Source organism: Pempheris klunzingeri, chromosome 17, assembly GCF_042242105.1.
Source record: "Pempheris klunzingeri isolate RE-2024b chromosome 17, fPemKlu1.hap1, whole genome shotgun sequence".
Classification (NCBI taxonomy): domain Eukaryota; kingdom Metazoa; phylum Chordata; class Actinopteri; order Acropomatiformes; family Pempheridae; genus Pempheris; species Pempheris klunzingeri.
The window spans coordinates 9,892,189-9,908,938 of NC_092028.1; the positions used below are offsets into that span (position 1 = coordinate 9,892,189).

The 16,750-nt window shown below is 44.0% G+C and overlaps 2 protein-coding genes across 4 annotated transcripts; both read right to left on the reverse strand.

Moving 5' to 3' along the window:
- Nucleotides 1–6,038: 6,038 nt before the first annotated feature.
- LOC139217063 (GTPase IMAP family member 9) lies at nucleotides 6,039–9,359 on the reverse strand. The gene is made up of 3 exons (XM_070848341.1): nucleotides 9,261–9,359; nucleotides 8,751–8,899; nucleotides 6,039–7,880 (listed from the first exon to the last, which is right to left on the reverse strand). The coding sequence occupies exons 1-3, from the start codon at nucleotides 9,283–9,285 to the stop codon at nucleotides 7,026–7,028; spliced, it is 1,029 nt and encodes a 342-aa protein (XP_070704442.1). The 5' UTR covers nucleotides 9,286–9,359; the 3' UTR covers nucleotides 6,039–7,025.
- Nucleotides 9,360–9,694: 335 nt separating this feature from the next.
- hmgxb4a (HMG box domain containing 4a) lies at nucleotides 9,695–16,712 on the reverse strand. Of its 3 annotated transcripts, none has more exons than XM_070848339.1 (13): nucleotides 16,667–16,712; nucleotides 15,874–15,972; nucleotides 15,476–15,612; nucleotides 15,275–15,350; nucleotides 14,588–15,175; nucleotides 13,378–13,581; nucleotides 13,002–13,180; nucleotides 12,779–12,860; nucleotides 12,604–12,668; nucleotides 12,409–12,505; nucleotides 11,060–11,223; nucleotides 10,792–10,914; nucleotides 9,695–10,662 (listed from the first exon to the last, which is right to left on the reverse strand). In XM_070848339.1, the coding sequence occupies exons 2-13, from the start codon at nucleotides 15,908–15,910 to the stop codon at nucleotides 10,618–10,620; spliced, it is 1,797 nt and encodes a 598-aa protein (XP_070704440.1). In that variant the 5' UTR covers nucleotides 15,911–15,972; nucleotides 16,667–16,712; the 3' UTR covers nucleotides 9,695–10,617. The 3 variants fall into 3 exon arrangements, with proteins under 3 accessions (XP_070704440.1, XP_070704439.1, XP_070704441.1); XM_070848338.1 differs by having other exon boundaries at nucleotides 15,865–15,972; XM_070848340.1 differs by lacking the exons at nucleotides 15,874–15,972; nucleotides 16,667–16,712 and adding an exon at nucleotides 16,157–16,229.
- Between the last annotated feature and the right edge of the window lie 38 nt (nucleotides 16,713–16,750).

Genomic DNA, 16,750 nt, shown 5'->3' on the forward strand with positions numbered 1-16,750 from the left:
ATGGGTGTGTGTAAGCCATTTGCAAATTATAGCACCAAACACGCACACAAAGCCCTACACACTCTTCCACTGTAGTGGTTTGCACAGAGACATTTGTCCTGTGATATTGCTTTTTTTTTCCACCTAGTATCTATTCTGAGGACCAAGCTCCAGGCGCACATCAAAGCCACCACAATCTGTCTGTTTCTCTCACGATTTGTCTCTCACACACTCCTTCTCCCTCTTTGGCCGAAGCCTATGCACAAACCATGCACAAACTAAAACACATTTGTGTAAGAGTATGTTATGGGAGGGATTCAACATATTCTTTGATCATTGTTCATCTGACAGCAAATCCCCTCCAAAATAGTGTTCGGAAACATTTGTGAATCATTTTTTGACATTGAAGTCATGGATTTTAACATACCATATTTATTTTTCTTTCACAGATAATATTGTTTGAGCATTAAAAATGAGGAGATAGCACCAGAGTCACTGCATGTTAAAAAAAAAATTCCCCACTTTTTGACACTACCTTATCATTTCCACATTGATTCCACTGCCCTCTTTGGGGCAAAGTAAAGCCACTGCAGCTGCACATCTTCATCCTATTTCTCCTTCATCCTGCCTGTCATGTTTACTTGATGTTTCCCTCTCTCCTCGCTTGCGCAGGATGCATGGTTTCAAAGGAACCACAGAACAAATCAGAGGCCCATCCCTGTGCACTGATGGCCTGTCTCTCATTTCAGATGGAGATTGAAGGGCAAGTCTACCCCTGGGGCGTCAGTGGGGGATCAGGGGGCCTCAGTAGCACCCGCCACCCCGGGGCCTCTGTGTTTCCACTGCGTGGGAGCTGGACCATGACACACACCAAACGTCGAGGCCACCGCAAGTGCCTCTGCTGTCTGGTGCACGTAGTCGTTGGAAAAGCTCTGAATGCTTCGCCCGCATCCCTTGTTAGCTCAAGGTCATGTGTGAGCAGAGTGTGTGTTTTGGTTTTGGCATCCTTTGAAAAGATATGACAACAACGGGCCCTTGAGCAGGAGTTATTATGTGTTTGGCTGAGAGCAGGAGCTTGTGTCGCTGTGAAGGAAGTTTGATGCTTCTCTGCGCTGTTTTGAGGAGCTCTGCGTTTGTTAGTCATAGCTTACCGTAAAGTGCCTCCTAAGACGCTCCTACTTAAGGATTGTTTTGTGCACTACGACTCTGCAGTGGTGTCACAGGGTCCGCTCCTCCGGCTTCAGTGGCGGTGGATGTGTGGGGATTTTGGATCTGTGAAAACAACAGTGCGACAGGAGATCAATTCCAGGTCGATGGCACGTACTGTATCTGTGCGAGACGTGGCTCCAATCTTCCAGCTTGTCTGTCTCCAGCGCCGCTCTTTCTAGGCCTCCAGTAAGCTCCCTCAGCTTTCATATGACATGGCGATACCCGTCAGAAGCTGCATGACAGCATATGGACCTGAGTGACATTTGATGTGTATGGCAGGAGTGAGTGCAGCTCCTCTTAGTGTCTCCCATTCATGTGGTGAGGGGAGGATTAAGACTTGATCCAATAGAGCAGAAGTGGAGAGGACCGAGCTCGGGTCAGATCTGCCTTGAATTAAGTCAGTGTTGCAGCAGGAATAATACAGTCACCTCCCCCAAAACCCTGCAATACTACTGAAGGGTAACGTATGTGTGCATGTGCATTTGTTTGTGTGTGTGTGTGTGTGTGTGTGCTGAGCTTGCCCTGTGCCGAGCCTGCGACCAAACCACAGGCTGGTGTCCTTTACAGAGAAGAGGGGTCTCTGTTGACGGTTCAAACACAGCCCACGGCCCCAGCTTCAAAAGGCCCCCAATCATCGCACCCACTTACAGCCAACGGCGCATGTCACTTAATGTGGACCACACTATTCATCAATTATGGTGAGCTCAGGGGCCATCCAACACCCGCACCGCAGCTCCACAAGTAGTGAGTTGTCTTCTGTTCTGATTGAAGCCCCCCCTGCAGTCCTCAAAGCCCATGTGTTGCAGGAGGTGTGGTGTGAGACCACTAACTCCTCAGAGCTGTCACACAAACAGAGCTCCGGCTTTCCCTCTCTTCTCGTGCTGCGTTGTCTCGCCACAACTCCAAAAAAACTCCCCATCCTCTTCCTTCCTGCAGCGTGCTTTAAGCTTCATAAACGCTCACTTCTTCCCCTCCCTGATGTAATTGCCATCCTCGTCCATCCACACTCCTCTACTCATCCCATACATTTGCCTTGAAATATCTCACAGTAGGCTAATACGTACGCCTGTTAGACACACACGAGTCCACGACCTTACCCTCCTACTTGCTGTTTATCCGTCCTTTGGCAAGTGAACTGAGTCAAACTGGAACTCATTTAGTGTCATCTGATTCTGACATGTCGCCATAGTGTATTAGTTAAGACCGAATGCCTTTTTGGTATCCAAGTGACAGAACGTATGTTAAGGTTGTAAGAGTGAAAATAAATGACACAAATGTGGCGACCATATTTAGAATCCGCTTTAAACAGACAGATGACGGCAGGGCGTGCAAACCTGAACCAGACCACACAATATTATCCAAGTCTCGCTCCCCTCCTCCTCCTCCTCCTCCTCCTCCTCCTCCTCCTCCCTCTTCTCTCCAGTCTCTGTCCATGAGAGAACTTCCTTTGTCACATCTGTGCAGGGCTCAGGTCGTGCCGGCCCGGCGCGATGGGATGAAAGGTGACTCTCATGCAGGCCGGTTCACCCAGCACACCTCTCCTATCCCCAAAAAGCGGTTCAGCTGCTGGTGCATGTGCAGCTGGTTCAGTGTGTGTCCAGCGGAGCCCCTAACCTCAGCAGCTGTGTGTGATTTTGTATTCATGTTATCTTGGGGCTTCTTTCCTGTTTTTTTCCCCATCTGTCCTGACACCTTGTTCCGTGTGGTGGAGACATGTTCTGGTCAGATTATGGCTGTGAGCTGCTTTACATCAGCTGCACTGCTTTAATTTATGGACTTCTCTCAGTGTGTGAAACCTGGGAGAAAAGTTACATTGTTGCCTGTTTTTCTTTAAGAATAAATGCAGATATTTTTGAGCAAGTTAATCTATAAATCAGTGTTATTTCTACCTAATATTTTTTTAGTGTTTTATTTTTTTAGAGTACTTTAACCAAAGATATGTGTAGGGTTACTTCAACAGTTTGAACAGAGTGTATCAACTAATTTTAAAAAATGAAAATAGAAAAATACATTTTCTGTTTAATTGACAAGTTGCAACTGAGATTGCATGTCTGAAAAGTAGTTAGCAAGCAAGCAGAGCTGTCTAAGCATGCAGTTGGCTTAAAGAAATGGGTAAACAATGGATGTACGGTTGAAATCGCACTAACAGTAACGGATAAATGGTTGAAATAGTTTGTTTAAAGTAATGGTTGACCTCTTGTTTCTACCAATTGTAATACAAATGCAACCTTTTTCATTACTTTAACAATACCCACTTTTATTTAGTTAATAATGTTAAATAACATCGGCTGAAATGACTGCGTTTGATTTGTGGTGTTGATGAAAGCGTGCTTTAGTTAATCTGACAGGACCGTGAGGGGACATCTATAAAATGAGATTGGGAAACACATCTCATAATCTGTCTCTTTGAGTGTTAAAAATGAGTATATGATCTCTCCAATTTTCCAAATGACATTTTGTGCACTGAAATAATTAGATTAAATGAAGAAATACATACAATTAAACCCTATCATTATATTTTGTTTTCTGTGATGTTCCGGGGCATAAATCCATGTTGGACACACACAGACACAGACGCACAGTCGGACGGGGCAAGCATTGCTTCATAAACAATTGCAGCCACACACGCTCAGGCTAGGAAGGAACATGAAAACAGCACTAATGGGAAAAAGATGAGAGGGCTCACAGTGAGCACACCCAGAGAGAGGAGGACAGAGCCGGCTGTTGGACACCGCTGTCTCAGCCCTGCTGGCACACAATAACAGTTAGTGGGTTACACAGAAAGATTGCTGCCTGAGGTCACACTGGTAACAAATTGTACTTGAATATTCTACATTTCATCCAGGGGTATTTGTGTCATTTAATTTCTCTCTCATGGATCCAGTTGGTTTATTCTCTTTTGGTTACTAACAGTATATTCTTGTTACTGTTGTATTTCTAACTTTGCTGCCGTCCTTTCACCGCTTTTTAAAAGTTATAATAAAATCAATAATTTTAAACAAACAATTTATATGTATATAAATATATATAATTGTACTTTTATTATTTGAGTTGAGAGTATTTGAGTTTCTGTATTTACTGTGCAAGCTGATGTTTCTCATCTGGAGCAGCTCTGCTATTTTACATTCAAGTTCTCATTGTGTTCAGATTAATCAAACTGATTTTCAAGTGCACCGAATGTTCTTTGTGACTCTAAAGACAACATCCACGTCCGTACAAATATGTTCTAAACTAACGCTGCATCATTATCACTCTGGAGGCAAACATTTTGGAGCATTTGATGATAAAGTGTGATGTCCCTGTAAACCAGCAGCGAGAGGAAATGACTCTGTGCTGTTAAGGAAAAAGTGTGTCATCTTGTTTATTTTCCTTTGGTTTGCTGTCTTTTCCAGCCCATAGGGCGCGATGATAACAAAAAAATATTGCGGCGTCCACGTCTCACAGCGGACTGCCCCCCCACCCCACCCCCACCCAATCCAACGAGGGACCACAAGGCCCTTAGAACAACATTTTTGCTCTGAGGGAGAGGCGCAGAAGTCACAGCCTGTGTGTTAATGATGGCTCACTGGTGATTCCCTCACATGTTTGCTCAGATTTTGGCTTCGCTTATACATACAGGCACAAATCAACTCTGCATCCCATCTTTTTTTTTCTTTTTCTTCTCTGTCCTGATGATGTTTCATCTTCCACAACTGATTTTGGCCCCCGCTGCTGACACTCCGACACAGGACTGGCCTTGATTTGTGCTATTTTTGCTCTCTGATACTTCTATGTCCCATATCTTCCCGGAGAAACAAATTCCCCTCCAAAAAATTCTCATTAATATTTCTCCATAGTGCTGGCTCTATCGTTGCTCTCTCCGTCTCATGTGCGATGTGTATCCACTAAGACGGAATAATATTTGGACAGGTGTTCCTTCATATACATTAACTTCAAGGGATCCAGTGTGCTATTTCATTGCTGTTTCATAGAGAGAAAGAGGGAGGGGAAAAAAAAGCAGCATATCCTGGCCGGTGGATTCTTAAACTGGGACTGTATATTGTAGTCTATACTGTATGTGTAATCCCTAACAATAAAAAACTGTTTAGCACCAATTTTCCTTTACTTTTAAAACCTTCTTTTTTCCTGTTTCAGACAACTGTGGAGGCCACATCTGGAAGACAGATGTAGTCCCAAAGCTTATTCTCTCCCTTTGACTCTCGCTCTCTCTCGCCTTCGCTGCCTCTCACTCACTCTCTCCCCACTCTCTCTTTCTCGTGTCTTTCCCTCCCACCCCTCTCTTTTTGGGAAACATGAGAGCTGGGCTAATTCTTTCTCTCTCTCTCTCTCTCTCTCTCTCTGTGTTTCTGTCTCTCTCTCTCTCTCTCTCTCTCTCTCTCTCTCTCTCTCCCTCCCTCCCACCCCGGCCGGACCACCCACATTCGGAAACGCCTAGCTGTTCCTGAGGCAGAGCGGTGTTTAGAGACAGAAGGAGAGCAAACGAGAGAGAGATGTAAGGATGGGTTATGACTGACGGTTTTAGCAGAGTATCAATTACATCAATGTCAAAGCCATAACCTGCCATTGTGTAAGGAGGGAGAGAGTCTGCTGCTTTAGCCCTCAGCTGAGTTTATGCAGCACAAAACCAGGGCTCTTGTTCCTTGCACCACACCTAACTTCACCCACTCGCTTCATTCTGCAACGTATTCAACACTGCTTACAATTATGCATCTGAGAAAATAAGTGCCCTTGTGCTTAAAGCTTGCCTTTGCTAAATGCTGGATATCCTAAAAAAACCTTCAGAATTTGATCACACGCATCACGTAATGACGTCAGATTCAAAGATATCAGAGAAATAACGGCGAAATGTATTTAAAACATCAGCTTTTATTTGCTTGGCAAGCAGCAAAAGAAGCAACTCTCAGTTTATCTCAAACAGTCGAACTTCTTCAGTAGAAAAGTCAATGTCGCCATCATGTGGATGCTTCTTAGTATTGCCTCTTTACAAAAGTGCTTTTGCCATCTGTGTTCCCATCTCTCAAAACAGTCTAAAAGCAGTTGAAAAGTTGATACATTTTAATGGTTAATGAATATCATGTCTTCATGGATCACTAATAATCCACTCATAAGGACAACATTTGAATGGCTTCAGTTGTAAAAAAAAATCTATTTGGAACTTAGCTATAATCTTATATGAAGATCAGATAAAATCACCACTTGCACGTGTATTCAGTCATAATGATGAACCCACAGGGTGTTTTTGGTGTTTTGCAGCTCATTGTTTTGGTTTTCCATCACACAACTTTACTGTTTTGGTTCACTGTCACCACTCTCATGGTGTCATTTCTGGACGCAAAAAAAGACCCTAAAAACCCACAGTAGACTACCTGCCCAACGCACGGTGGAGGATTTAACAGCTTAAAACGCCATCGATTTCACTCAGGGCAAACAGAGCAAAACATGAATCCCATGGTAAGAAATTTCAAATTATTGCCAATGTTACTCCATAACTGCTGAATGTGTAAATAGGTACATAAATATACACCAGCCAAACTGATGTTTCAAACCTGGCAATCCAAATGTTCTTCTTATCATTACTGATCTATAAAGCATGATTTATTAACCATTAATGAAGCCATGTCATAATATAATATGCTTCATTAGAGAGTGGTACCTATTCTAAAATAGAAAATAAGTACTGGTGCTCAATACTCAAGCATAAATACTATTTTGGCAAGTGATAACTGGTTAGCCAATAGCTAGTAATAGTAGTAGTAGTAATACACTGGTGTGCTGAACACAGTGAAGTGACTTAAAGGTGCAACTTGGTGCTTAATACATAAGTATGAGCTTTTCTCTCACTTAGTTTTCTGTGTTTTCCTTCTCCCCACCTCAGTAGCCACTGAGCCCACAGTGGCCCCCATCATACCCCCAAACGGCCCTCCCACAAACAGACCGACCAGGGCTCCCAGCAGGGCCTCCCTTCTCACCATTGTGGGCAGCCACCTCATCCAGCCTCTAAGCTTCTCCCATAAGCCCCAGAGAAAAGAGGCAGCAGGGGAGGAAGGTGAGACACTGACAGAGGGGAAAATACTATCTACATCCACATTTAAGTCACCTATACTCCTCTCTGCCTCCTCCCTCACTGCTTCCATTTCTTCCTCTGTGACATTTTCCTCTGGTTGTGAGTCTGTGGGAGACGCCTGGCCATCTTTCCTCTGTCTGACCACCTCGGCCTGCCTCTCTCTCACCCTTTCCTCAGCCTCCTGGTACAGAGGGCAGCTGAAGTGTTGCGTCCCACTCTCGACCACCGCCTGCTCAACCTTCTCCAGCAGATCCTCAACAGCTTTCCTCTCCTCTGGTTCTCCGCTGCGGGTTTCCAGGGTGTGGTAGCGGTCACCACATCTTGCCACCAGCTCCTGGAGGTCCTTGCGCCACGTGACGAGGTATTCCTCCAGCTGCTCGTCCTCCTCCAGCTCCTCGGTGTGGGTGAAGAGTATGATGGTGTTTGTGCTGACAGCAGAGGCGCCAAACAGCTCCTCCAGGACATCCAGCGCCTTGGCCTCCTCATCAGCCGGTTGGTTCACAGGGACACACAGCAGGAAGGCATGTGGTCCAGGGCTGGATAAGGCAATAAAGGAGGATATGTGTCGTCTCCTTTCCATCGGGTCGCAGCATGAGCCAAACCAGGCTGGACTGGAGACTATCACCACCTGGCAGAAGCAGAAAATGAAGGGTGAGTAGTGTTTGCACAAATAAGAATTTTGCTTTTGAAGTACATTAACGCTACAATTTGGTGTATTACAGCAACACAATAGAACATAGGACTGGTAGGAATCTGTAGATTATAGGCCAATGTAAGGTCAATTAAATGAGAAGTAGTATACAAGATTAGTAGTAGTATCTATGTGTATGTATATGGATCCATATTAGTACTTTTGTATTTGGCTACAAAGAAAAAAATGATCAAATATGAAACATAACCATCGGTATGCATATTATGAATACTCACAGTACCAGTTATGTGAAGTTTTTCACTTCTTTATTGCCCTGTAATTGTAATTAGCACTTTAATTATTAGGTTTTATTTTTCCTCAGTTATGCAATGTGATCTGTGCATTGCATTAGACTGCTATACTGAAGTTATAGTCCTTTAACCTTTAACATGTTCAACCTAGTTTGATATTATTTATGTCTGGCATTTACACTAGAGTAAATATTAAATGTGTATTGCACTCTCTTTATAATACACCATATACCATACTCTCTATATGTAGAAAGTATGGTACTTCTCTATATAGATGGATGCATTCTCAGTGGCGGGGTCCGCCACAGGAAATGACCCCGAGCACTGAGCATGTGTCATGTAACAACTGGTCCTGGGCACTTTACAGATGACAAATATTTGCTATAGCAAGCTATAAAGAAGGAATCGTGTCGTGCAGCCTCTGATGTATGTCTCCATTACATTTAAAACACTTACCTCATGTTCTAAAACAAAACTTCACTTTCAGCCCAACTGTTACAAAGATGCTCTATTGAGTAATTGCAGTCCTTTTGTTCTATGTGTCTTTCACCCCTACCTGCCGGCCTGCAGCCTCTCCTCTGTGTTTGCTGCACTCCTGGGTGGGGGCAGCATCTGGGTCCTGCTGAGGGTCTTGCAGGCCCAGGATGGTGCACACTGCTGATTCCTTTCCTGCCCCCGCCCGGCCGAGCACCACCAGCCTCAGCTCTGCTCAGCAGGACACACGGAGGGGAAAACAAACATGAATGGTTTTTATGGCATACTGTACTATGTTTAGATTGTGCGGAAACTAGGTGTCCGCACTGGTGGCACTTTATGACAATACAGTTACGTGAGTTCTGGTCACAGTGCCGGGTTGTGTGTTGTTAATCTAGCGTGTTGATGGTGATCAGCTGATAGAAGAGCTAAGGAGTGATCACTTAACCAAGAAGTGGCAGCGCCCTTTGCAGCTAATACCGCAAATACCGAAAACACGCCAAGGGGAGCCGCACCCACCGACTTTTCTCCTGCTGTGCCTCACACACACCGCCCCGGGGGGGACACATTCACAGTTAAATATCCAGCCTACCTGGCTGAGAAGCAGCTGCTGACATTTCTGCTCCCGATCGCTGCCGTATTTAGTGTTGAATCGTGGATGGAGGCACTTCCTAGTTCCTGCGGACTGACTCAGCCCTGCCCCTGGCTCTGGAGGTGAACACAGCTCCATCTGTGGTGGTGGCTGATGCACCGCCTCTCTAACCCGGGTCAGGGCACCAAGCGCTTCTTATCATGTCAGCACACTAGTGTTGAGGCACATCTGATATGAGGAGGACTGGGTTACATATGGCAGTTTGCCAGTATGTGTTGGACTTTAATGTAAAAGATATGTTTTCAACGCCATCCTATAAAAGCAATAACACAGTGAATGTAATATGTAAAGCTATTTAATGAATGAAAACACACCTCTGAGCATTGAGACTTTTATGTCATATCTTGGTGACTTATCTAATATGACTTCACACATTTAGTCATGCATGCTTGTTTTATTTACCTGTATTACCAAGTCCGTCCTAATCTACAGCCATGCTAGCAGCTGATGGTAACAGTCAAATTTAAAGGCAAAAAGTTCTCAACATTTCACTAAAAACAAACATGTAGATCTGATGTAGGCACTAGATGAAAATGTCATAAAAGCCGCCCACATTCAGAATCAGTACAACATTTCTTGGCAATCCATCCAGAAATAGTTCAGCCTGGACCAAAGCGGTGAACCAACATCCCTAGACCCACACCACAAACATGGCTGATAAAAAAGCAGAGGCTGAATTTGGGACAGATCATATTTTAATGCTGCCATTTAGTTAAATGTCTGACAGCTGCTGATTAAGACAAGGTTGAACCTTAAAGTTTATTCTATCACTTTTGAAATGTTACAATACAATCGAAATCTAAATGCAGTATGCACAGTATAATATCAAATGTATAAAACAGCAAGGCTTGACAGCCCTTTTTACATGGTAAAAGAAAAACTACGCAGGCGCCAAATATATTACGTTATGTTGATGATGACCAAGAGACAGAGACTTATATGTTCCTGTACATTTCAGTAAAAAAAAATGTAGACATGAACAGGACACTCGCACATTATCAAATGCACTTGACAGCTAAACAAACGCGCACACACATTCACTACAGCACATATAAGCCCATTCGCCCAACAGCACACACTGTACAGTAACAGTAAAACTAAGCTGACAAGAGAGATTAACATGTTCAGTAAAATGTTTCATTTAAAAATATACCAATTAGAAAATGAAGAGAACAGGGTTTTAAAAAAATACTTTAAAAACATGTTGACACTAGAAATATCCAAGTTTTCAGACGCCAAGCAATGGCTTAAATTAAAGTCCAAGTCAAATCTGTTGACTTATGAGGTCATCCTTCACTCACAGTCCAGGCATGATGTAGGCGATGTTGTCCAAGGTGTTAGACTGAGAGAAGACAGAGAGCTTTGTTAGAAAAACTGCTGAATGTCTATAAAAATAGCAGAAGCATTTAGGTGACGCTAAAAACACCCTCAGTAATTTAGCTCATCCAACGTTTAGGAATGAATACTATACCAGGACGTTTCGAGGACATCCGTTTAACTGTGGTATCTGTGCTGTGAGACAGGTCAGTGGTCCCAGCGCACACAAGATGGAGTCCAGGAGTACAGACAGACTCCCGGACACTGCCACCATGCCCTAAAACAAAGAGACGTGGGTCACATGACTCGTTTATATACACCTCAAATAGAAAGCACAAAATCGTTTAATTTAAACCTTTAAATAAATAAGCACTCCAAATTGGCCAAGCAAATACAGTACGTGCACACATGTGGCAGCTTACCTCTGTTTCCTGTAGCCGATGCCCGATCAGGGACAGGGACTCTCCCAGGAGCTGCAGGTGAGCCGCCGCGTCGATGGGATCAACATCTGGTACCCGCGCTGGAGACAAGGACACGGTGCCGGGCGCTTTGTTAGGCGACACCATCCCCGTTCCTGCTGCGACAACTTTCATGACGAAGCACAATTGAAAGAGGAGCAATGAGAACTGACGGCAAAGAGGACGCGGAGTTGAGAAATGACACGTCTTTGTTATCACTCGGTTTAAAAGCTTTCATGTTTGAGTGAATGCAGGTCTACTGGTGGTTCCTAAAGTCTCCAAAAGTAGTTCAGGAGCCAGAGCTTTCAGCTATCAGGCTCCTCTACTGTGGAATCTCCTTCCAGTTTGGGTTCGGGGGGCAGACACCCTCTCTACATTTAAGAGTAGACTAAAAACCTTCCTTTTTGACAAAGCATATATTTAAGGGCTGGATCAGGCCTTAGACCAGCCCCTAGTTATGCTGCTATAGGTTCAGACTGCCGGGGGACTCCTATGGTGCACTGAGCTCCTCTATTCTCTCTCCTCCTCTTCCTCTCCATCGTTATGTCTCATGTCAGTCAAATGTCTGCCTCTAACTTGCTATCTTCCCCGGAGCGTTTCTGTGCTTTCTCATCTCTCAGGTTCCTGTGGATCCTGTGGATCCTGGTCCTGGCCCTGCTGATGTGGTTCTCTGGTTCCTGTGGGTCCTGGTCCTGGTTCTGCTGATGTGGTTCCCTGGTTCCTATGGATCCTGGTCCTGGCCCCGCTGATGTGGTTCCCTGGTTCCTGTGGATCCTGGTCCTGGTTCTGCTGATGTGGTTCCCTGGTTCCTATGGATCCTGGTCCTGGCCCCGCTGATGTGGTTCTCCACCAGCCAATGGATGTGCGTCTGTCCAAGGCTACAGCCTGTCCGTCCTTGGGAGCTGGATCTCTCCTTCACTGTGGTGCTCCCGGAGGTTTCTCTTTTCCCACTGGGTTTTTTGAGTTTTTCCTTCCCGAAGAAGGAGGGTCATAAAGGGCAGGTGATGCCTCGGACTGATCCATCGGACTGATCCATTGGCCTCATCGACTGCTGGACTCTTTATTAGATTGTTTGTTCGCTTACACTTGTTTATTTCAGTGAACTTTGTAAAGCACTATGAGACACTCTGTTGTGATATTGGGCTATACAAATAAAATTGAATTGAATTGAATTGAATTGAATTGAATTGAATTGAATTGAATTGAATTGAATTGAATTGAATTGAATTGAATTGAATTGAATTGAATTGAATTGAATTGAATTGAATTGAATTGAATTGAATTGAATTGAATTGAATTGAATTGAAACATACCTTTGCTTTTGCTCTCACTGGCACTCTTGTGTTTGACTGTGGTGGCCTCAGCTTTGTTCTGTTTGTGCTGCAGATACTGAGCTTTCTGCCTCCAAACCTGCACAGAAAACACAAGACATTTAGTGCACCGCCACAACACTGATATTAAAAAAAAAACATTGCCGGTATCGATAACAAAAACAGAAAAAATCTTACTAGTTTGTCTTTCTCAGGCATTGCCTTCCACACCTCCGCCAACTTTTTGCTGAGCTCACCAAAGACTGCAGATTAGACAAACAATCTTTGAAATGCCAATCTTAGTGATATTTGCCAGCACAATATGCCAATCAGTGTCATTTCAAGAGTTACTCTACATCTCATAATTACCCACCTAGTCCTGGCTGTTCTGCATTTATGTTGACTCTATATTCCTTACAAAACACCTGGTACGCTGTTGTGTTCTTCTTCTTGGGCTACAAGAGAGAGAGAAAGGGGGGGGGTTCAGTACAGTTGTTGATTCAACGTCAGTGACTGACTAATTCAAAGCTCATTTTCCAGATTGACTGTTGCAACTCTATCAATCTTGCAGGAAATATAAATGAGCACTATCTTACCTTTTCTTTTTCCTTCTCATGCTTTTCCCGATCTTTCTCCTCTTTCTTCTTCTTCTTCTCTGTCACACCATCATTGCCTTGATGGTGGTGCGAGGGGACGGGCGTGCCCATGGCGTACATTGGTCCAACGGCGCTGTGAGTGACAGTGGGATGGGAGTGGCCGTGGCTCCTCGATGAGTCTTGAAAAGGTCACACAAAGAGAAAGCGTTAGCAGTAGGTATTGTGTTCACACGCTCAGCTAATAGTTCAGTCCGATCTTTGATTTGATTATTTCAAATCTCAATCAAAAGAATGTTCATATAAATAAAAGAGAAACAAGCAGCTATTGGGATAACAACATATTTGCTTTTTTTTAATGAACAAATAGTAAACTCACCTCCAAATCCTTTGCTATGCTTCTTGTCCTTGCCACTTTTATCCTTGTCTCTGTCTTTTTCTTTGTCCTTTTTCTTCTTGCTTTTTTTGCTCTTCTTCTTCTTTTTTGACAAGTGTGTGTATGAGTCATCTATAACCAATTCCCCAGCCTCCAGTTCCCCCCCGGATGAAGAACTATCATCCCCCATGCCGCCTCCATAATGACCTGTATGACACATAACACAGCTATGACTGTCAATAAACAAAACGCAGGTGTCTTAATAATTTAAGGTGGTATGGTACATTGGGACTACATATGCAACAATAATATCTAATCAATAATATCTTTAGCACTGCAGCACCATATCTGCACAGCTCCTTTGTACAGCAAACAGAATTCTGTCTTTTTGATACCACAACTAATAATGCAATGCATTAGATGAATAAAAGCAAAGCACCGGTACATATTATTACTTCACCTACTGAATAGCAAAGATTCAATGGCTTCAATTACTATCAGTGGAAAGGTGGACTAATTGTACCGTGTCAGTTTAGATCTTCAAGAGTAAGATGTTATATGTACTATTTTATTTCACTTGAAAGATTCTGTCCTCCTCAATTTCATCGATGGAGGTGCACAGTACATAGATGCTAACTGTTTGATTATTGCTGGAATAATAGTTGCACAGAGATACACGTGAACATCGGTGTGAGCCCACACAGAAAAGGGTGTTAAGGGTAACCGTATGTTGCAGGGGCTTGTAGAATAACTGACACCTCTGCAATCTCGCCAACATGTTGTGTGGACCTACGATCAGGCAAGCTGATTGGGCAGTCCAGTGGCAAGATTTCTTCCTTCTTTTTTTTAAGTTTGGGTGTCTGTTTCAGCAGAATACTGCCACAAGTGATCTTCTAGTAGAGCACAGGAATCTAAATGTCTCTTTAAGGCATTTAATATTGTTGTCAATCTTGTCATTGCCCCTGCCCAGAATCACCTGCCCATCCAAATTCATTCACATCTGTTTCACAGATGTAGTGGTTGGTTCACACTGTCGGCAAAGTGAAATCACTTTCCGATACTGGATCTTCTGTTTTCTTTACAGTGTGGTTTGCTAAATGTTATGCTGCTTTCTAGTAAACATGGATATTATAGCTCCAGTCAAAACACAGACTAATTCCAGCCTAACTAGGAGAAAAGATAACACAACTTACATAATTTAAGGATACCTTACCTTCCACCTCCACCTCCTTCCCCACTACAGGCAGTGGATCTCGATTCTGCTGTAGTTTCTTCTTGGGCGACTTCGAGAGCTGCATCCTGTCTCTGTCTTTCTCTTTCTTTACGCCTCCTTTGGATGAGTGTGGTGTGAAAGGGAAGCTCTCCCCTTCCTCTTTCTCTGGCGACATGATGAGCTTCATCTTCAGCCCGTCGGCCTCGCGCAACGTCAAAGGTTCCTCTTTGGGAGCTCCGCCGTGGAAGAGAGACGACTTTGAGGAGGAGGAGGAGTGCTTCTTGGAGGAAGACGATGATGAAGACAGTGGACGGGAGTGAGAGAAGGATTGGCCCCCTTTGCTTCCACCGCTACTGCTGCTCTCGCGTTTGCGGTCCTTGGAAGAGTGCGTGGAGAGGGAGGGGTAGGAGGGTTTCTTGTGTAAGTGGGGGCTGGGGTCCGAACCTGTGGCCAGTGGAGAGGTGATAGCCTGCAAGAGGCCCATCGCTGTATCTGTCGGGTGGGAGGATGAGGGGGAAGAGAGGGGTGGGGAGCGGTCTGCAGACTTGTGCTTCTTCTTGTGTGGAGGTGGGCCTGAACCATCGTGGTCTGATACAGAGACGATGAAGGAACAGGGAAAAAATGTAAATACAATTGCAGCCATTTTGTTTAAAATTATAAGATTATTACAGAAGAAATACCTCTTACCTCTGTAATAGTAATCATCACTATGTTTCTTCTTCTTTTTGTGTGAATCCCCACCAAGCATGAAAAGTTCTGAATCCTTTAACAATTCAGACACACAGGTTCAAAATATTAGAGTGTGCAATAACACGATAACTGACAGCAAATATCTTAAAAGCTCTGTATTAAACCATGAGGTCAACTTGTCGTGGACAGGTGACTTACCTTGGGCCGTTTTTTGGAAGATTTCCGGACCTGAGCAGCTATCTCCTCTTCTTCTCTCAGCAGATCTTTGTACGACCTCCTCTTCTCTCTCTGGCTACGACCGGCTACCAGGCCCCTGTCTCCTTCCATCCCCGCATCTAGAATACATGAAAAGAATATTATAATCCTCGCTTTAAAAGTAAGACTGATAAAAATGAGAATATATAACACAGCCTGTATGACAGGTCTCATTACGTGTTGTACATACTTTGTGCATAGTATCGCTCAAATCAGTGGAGCAGCAGTTGCGCTTCATGGTTTTGTTACTACTTATCAATGTGTTTCTGACAGCGAAAAGTGCACATGCTTGATCAGTAGAGACAAAGTAAAACTACATGCAGTTCACTGACAGACATTACCCATTCCTCCTTTACTCTTGATCTCTTCAAAAGCCATGGCTACTTCTTTGTCAGCACGCTCTACAGTGTGTCACTGACAACATAAGGCAGGATACTGACCTGTTAAGTGAACATCAAGAGAAAAAAAACAACAGAAATTCAGGTATTGAATATGTTAAGATCTCTTCTGAACAAAAATAAATGAGAACAATGCACACAATGAAGAACTGGAACTTAAACCATTTGTATGTTCGTTTTGTCACATCCAGTAATGTTACCTAGACATCAACAATGGTAATAACACCTGAATAGATAGTTGGTTGTCAGAGCTGCTCCTGCTCAGCCCTACACTGACCAGTCCAGCAGGTAACCTGGACATCACGCTCTTCTAAAGTGTAGAAGCGCTCGGTGATTAGCTGCTTCTTGGGGAAACATACAATTTGAGTTAAATTACATTAATGATCTGTCACCTACATAAGACTACAAAAGATGATAGCTAAACAAACTCCCGCCTACTTTCATAAAGATACACAAACACACCCCCTCTCCATTTACTGTGAGTCCCTAGCTGTCCAACATTTCAAGCATCCGAATCTGTCTGGCCGAGCGTGCCCTCAGCTTGTCGGTGAGAGCGGCTCAGGAAAGCCCGAGGCTTTGACCCACAGCTAGGCCGCGGTCGCCTCAAGTGCACAAAATACTGTGGTGGACATGCATTCAACTCTGCTCATGTCTTCATCTCCTCTGGGGTTGTAGAGTGTGTAGTTAACAAACACCAGGAGGACAGGAAAGAGTGTGTTTATTAAAATATTACTACCTCTGTAGGGTCTCCAATTTACGCGGGTCCGGTCGCCATCTTTTATTATCGGCGAGTAACAATACGTGTGCACGTAGGGGAGGG

Coding starts and splice junctions, on each gene's coding strand:
- LOC139217063 (XM_070848341.1), bottom strand. CDS start 9,285: ATGTCAGCAGCTGCTTCTCAGCCAG. Junction 8,900..9,260: donor AGCAGCTGCTTCTCAGCCAG/GTAGGCTGGATA, acceptor CCTGCTGAGCAG/AGCTGAGGCTGGTGGTGCTC. Junction 7,881..8,750: donor GAGAGGCTGCAGGCCGGCAG/GTAGGGGTGAAA, acceptor TGCTTCTGCCAG/GTGGTGATAGTCTCCAGTCC.
- hmgxb4a (XM_070848338.1), bottom strand. CDS start 15,910: ATGGCTTTTGAAGAGATCAAGAGTAAAGGAGGAATGGGTAATGTCT. Junction 12,669..12,778: donor TGCAGAACAGCCAGGACTAG/GTGGGTAATTAT, acceptor TCTAATCTGCAG/TCTTTGGTGAGCTCAGCAAA. Junction 10,915..11,059: donor ATCGGCTACAGGAAACAGAG/GTAAGCTGCCAC, acceptor TCTTTGTTTTAG/GGCATGGTGGCAGTGTCCGG.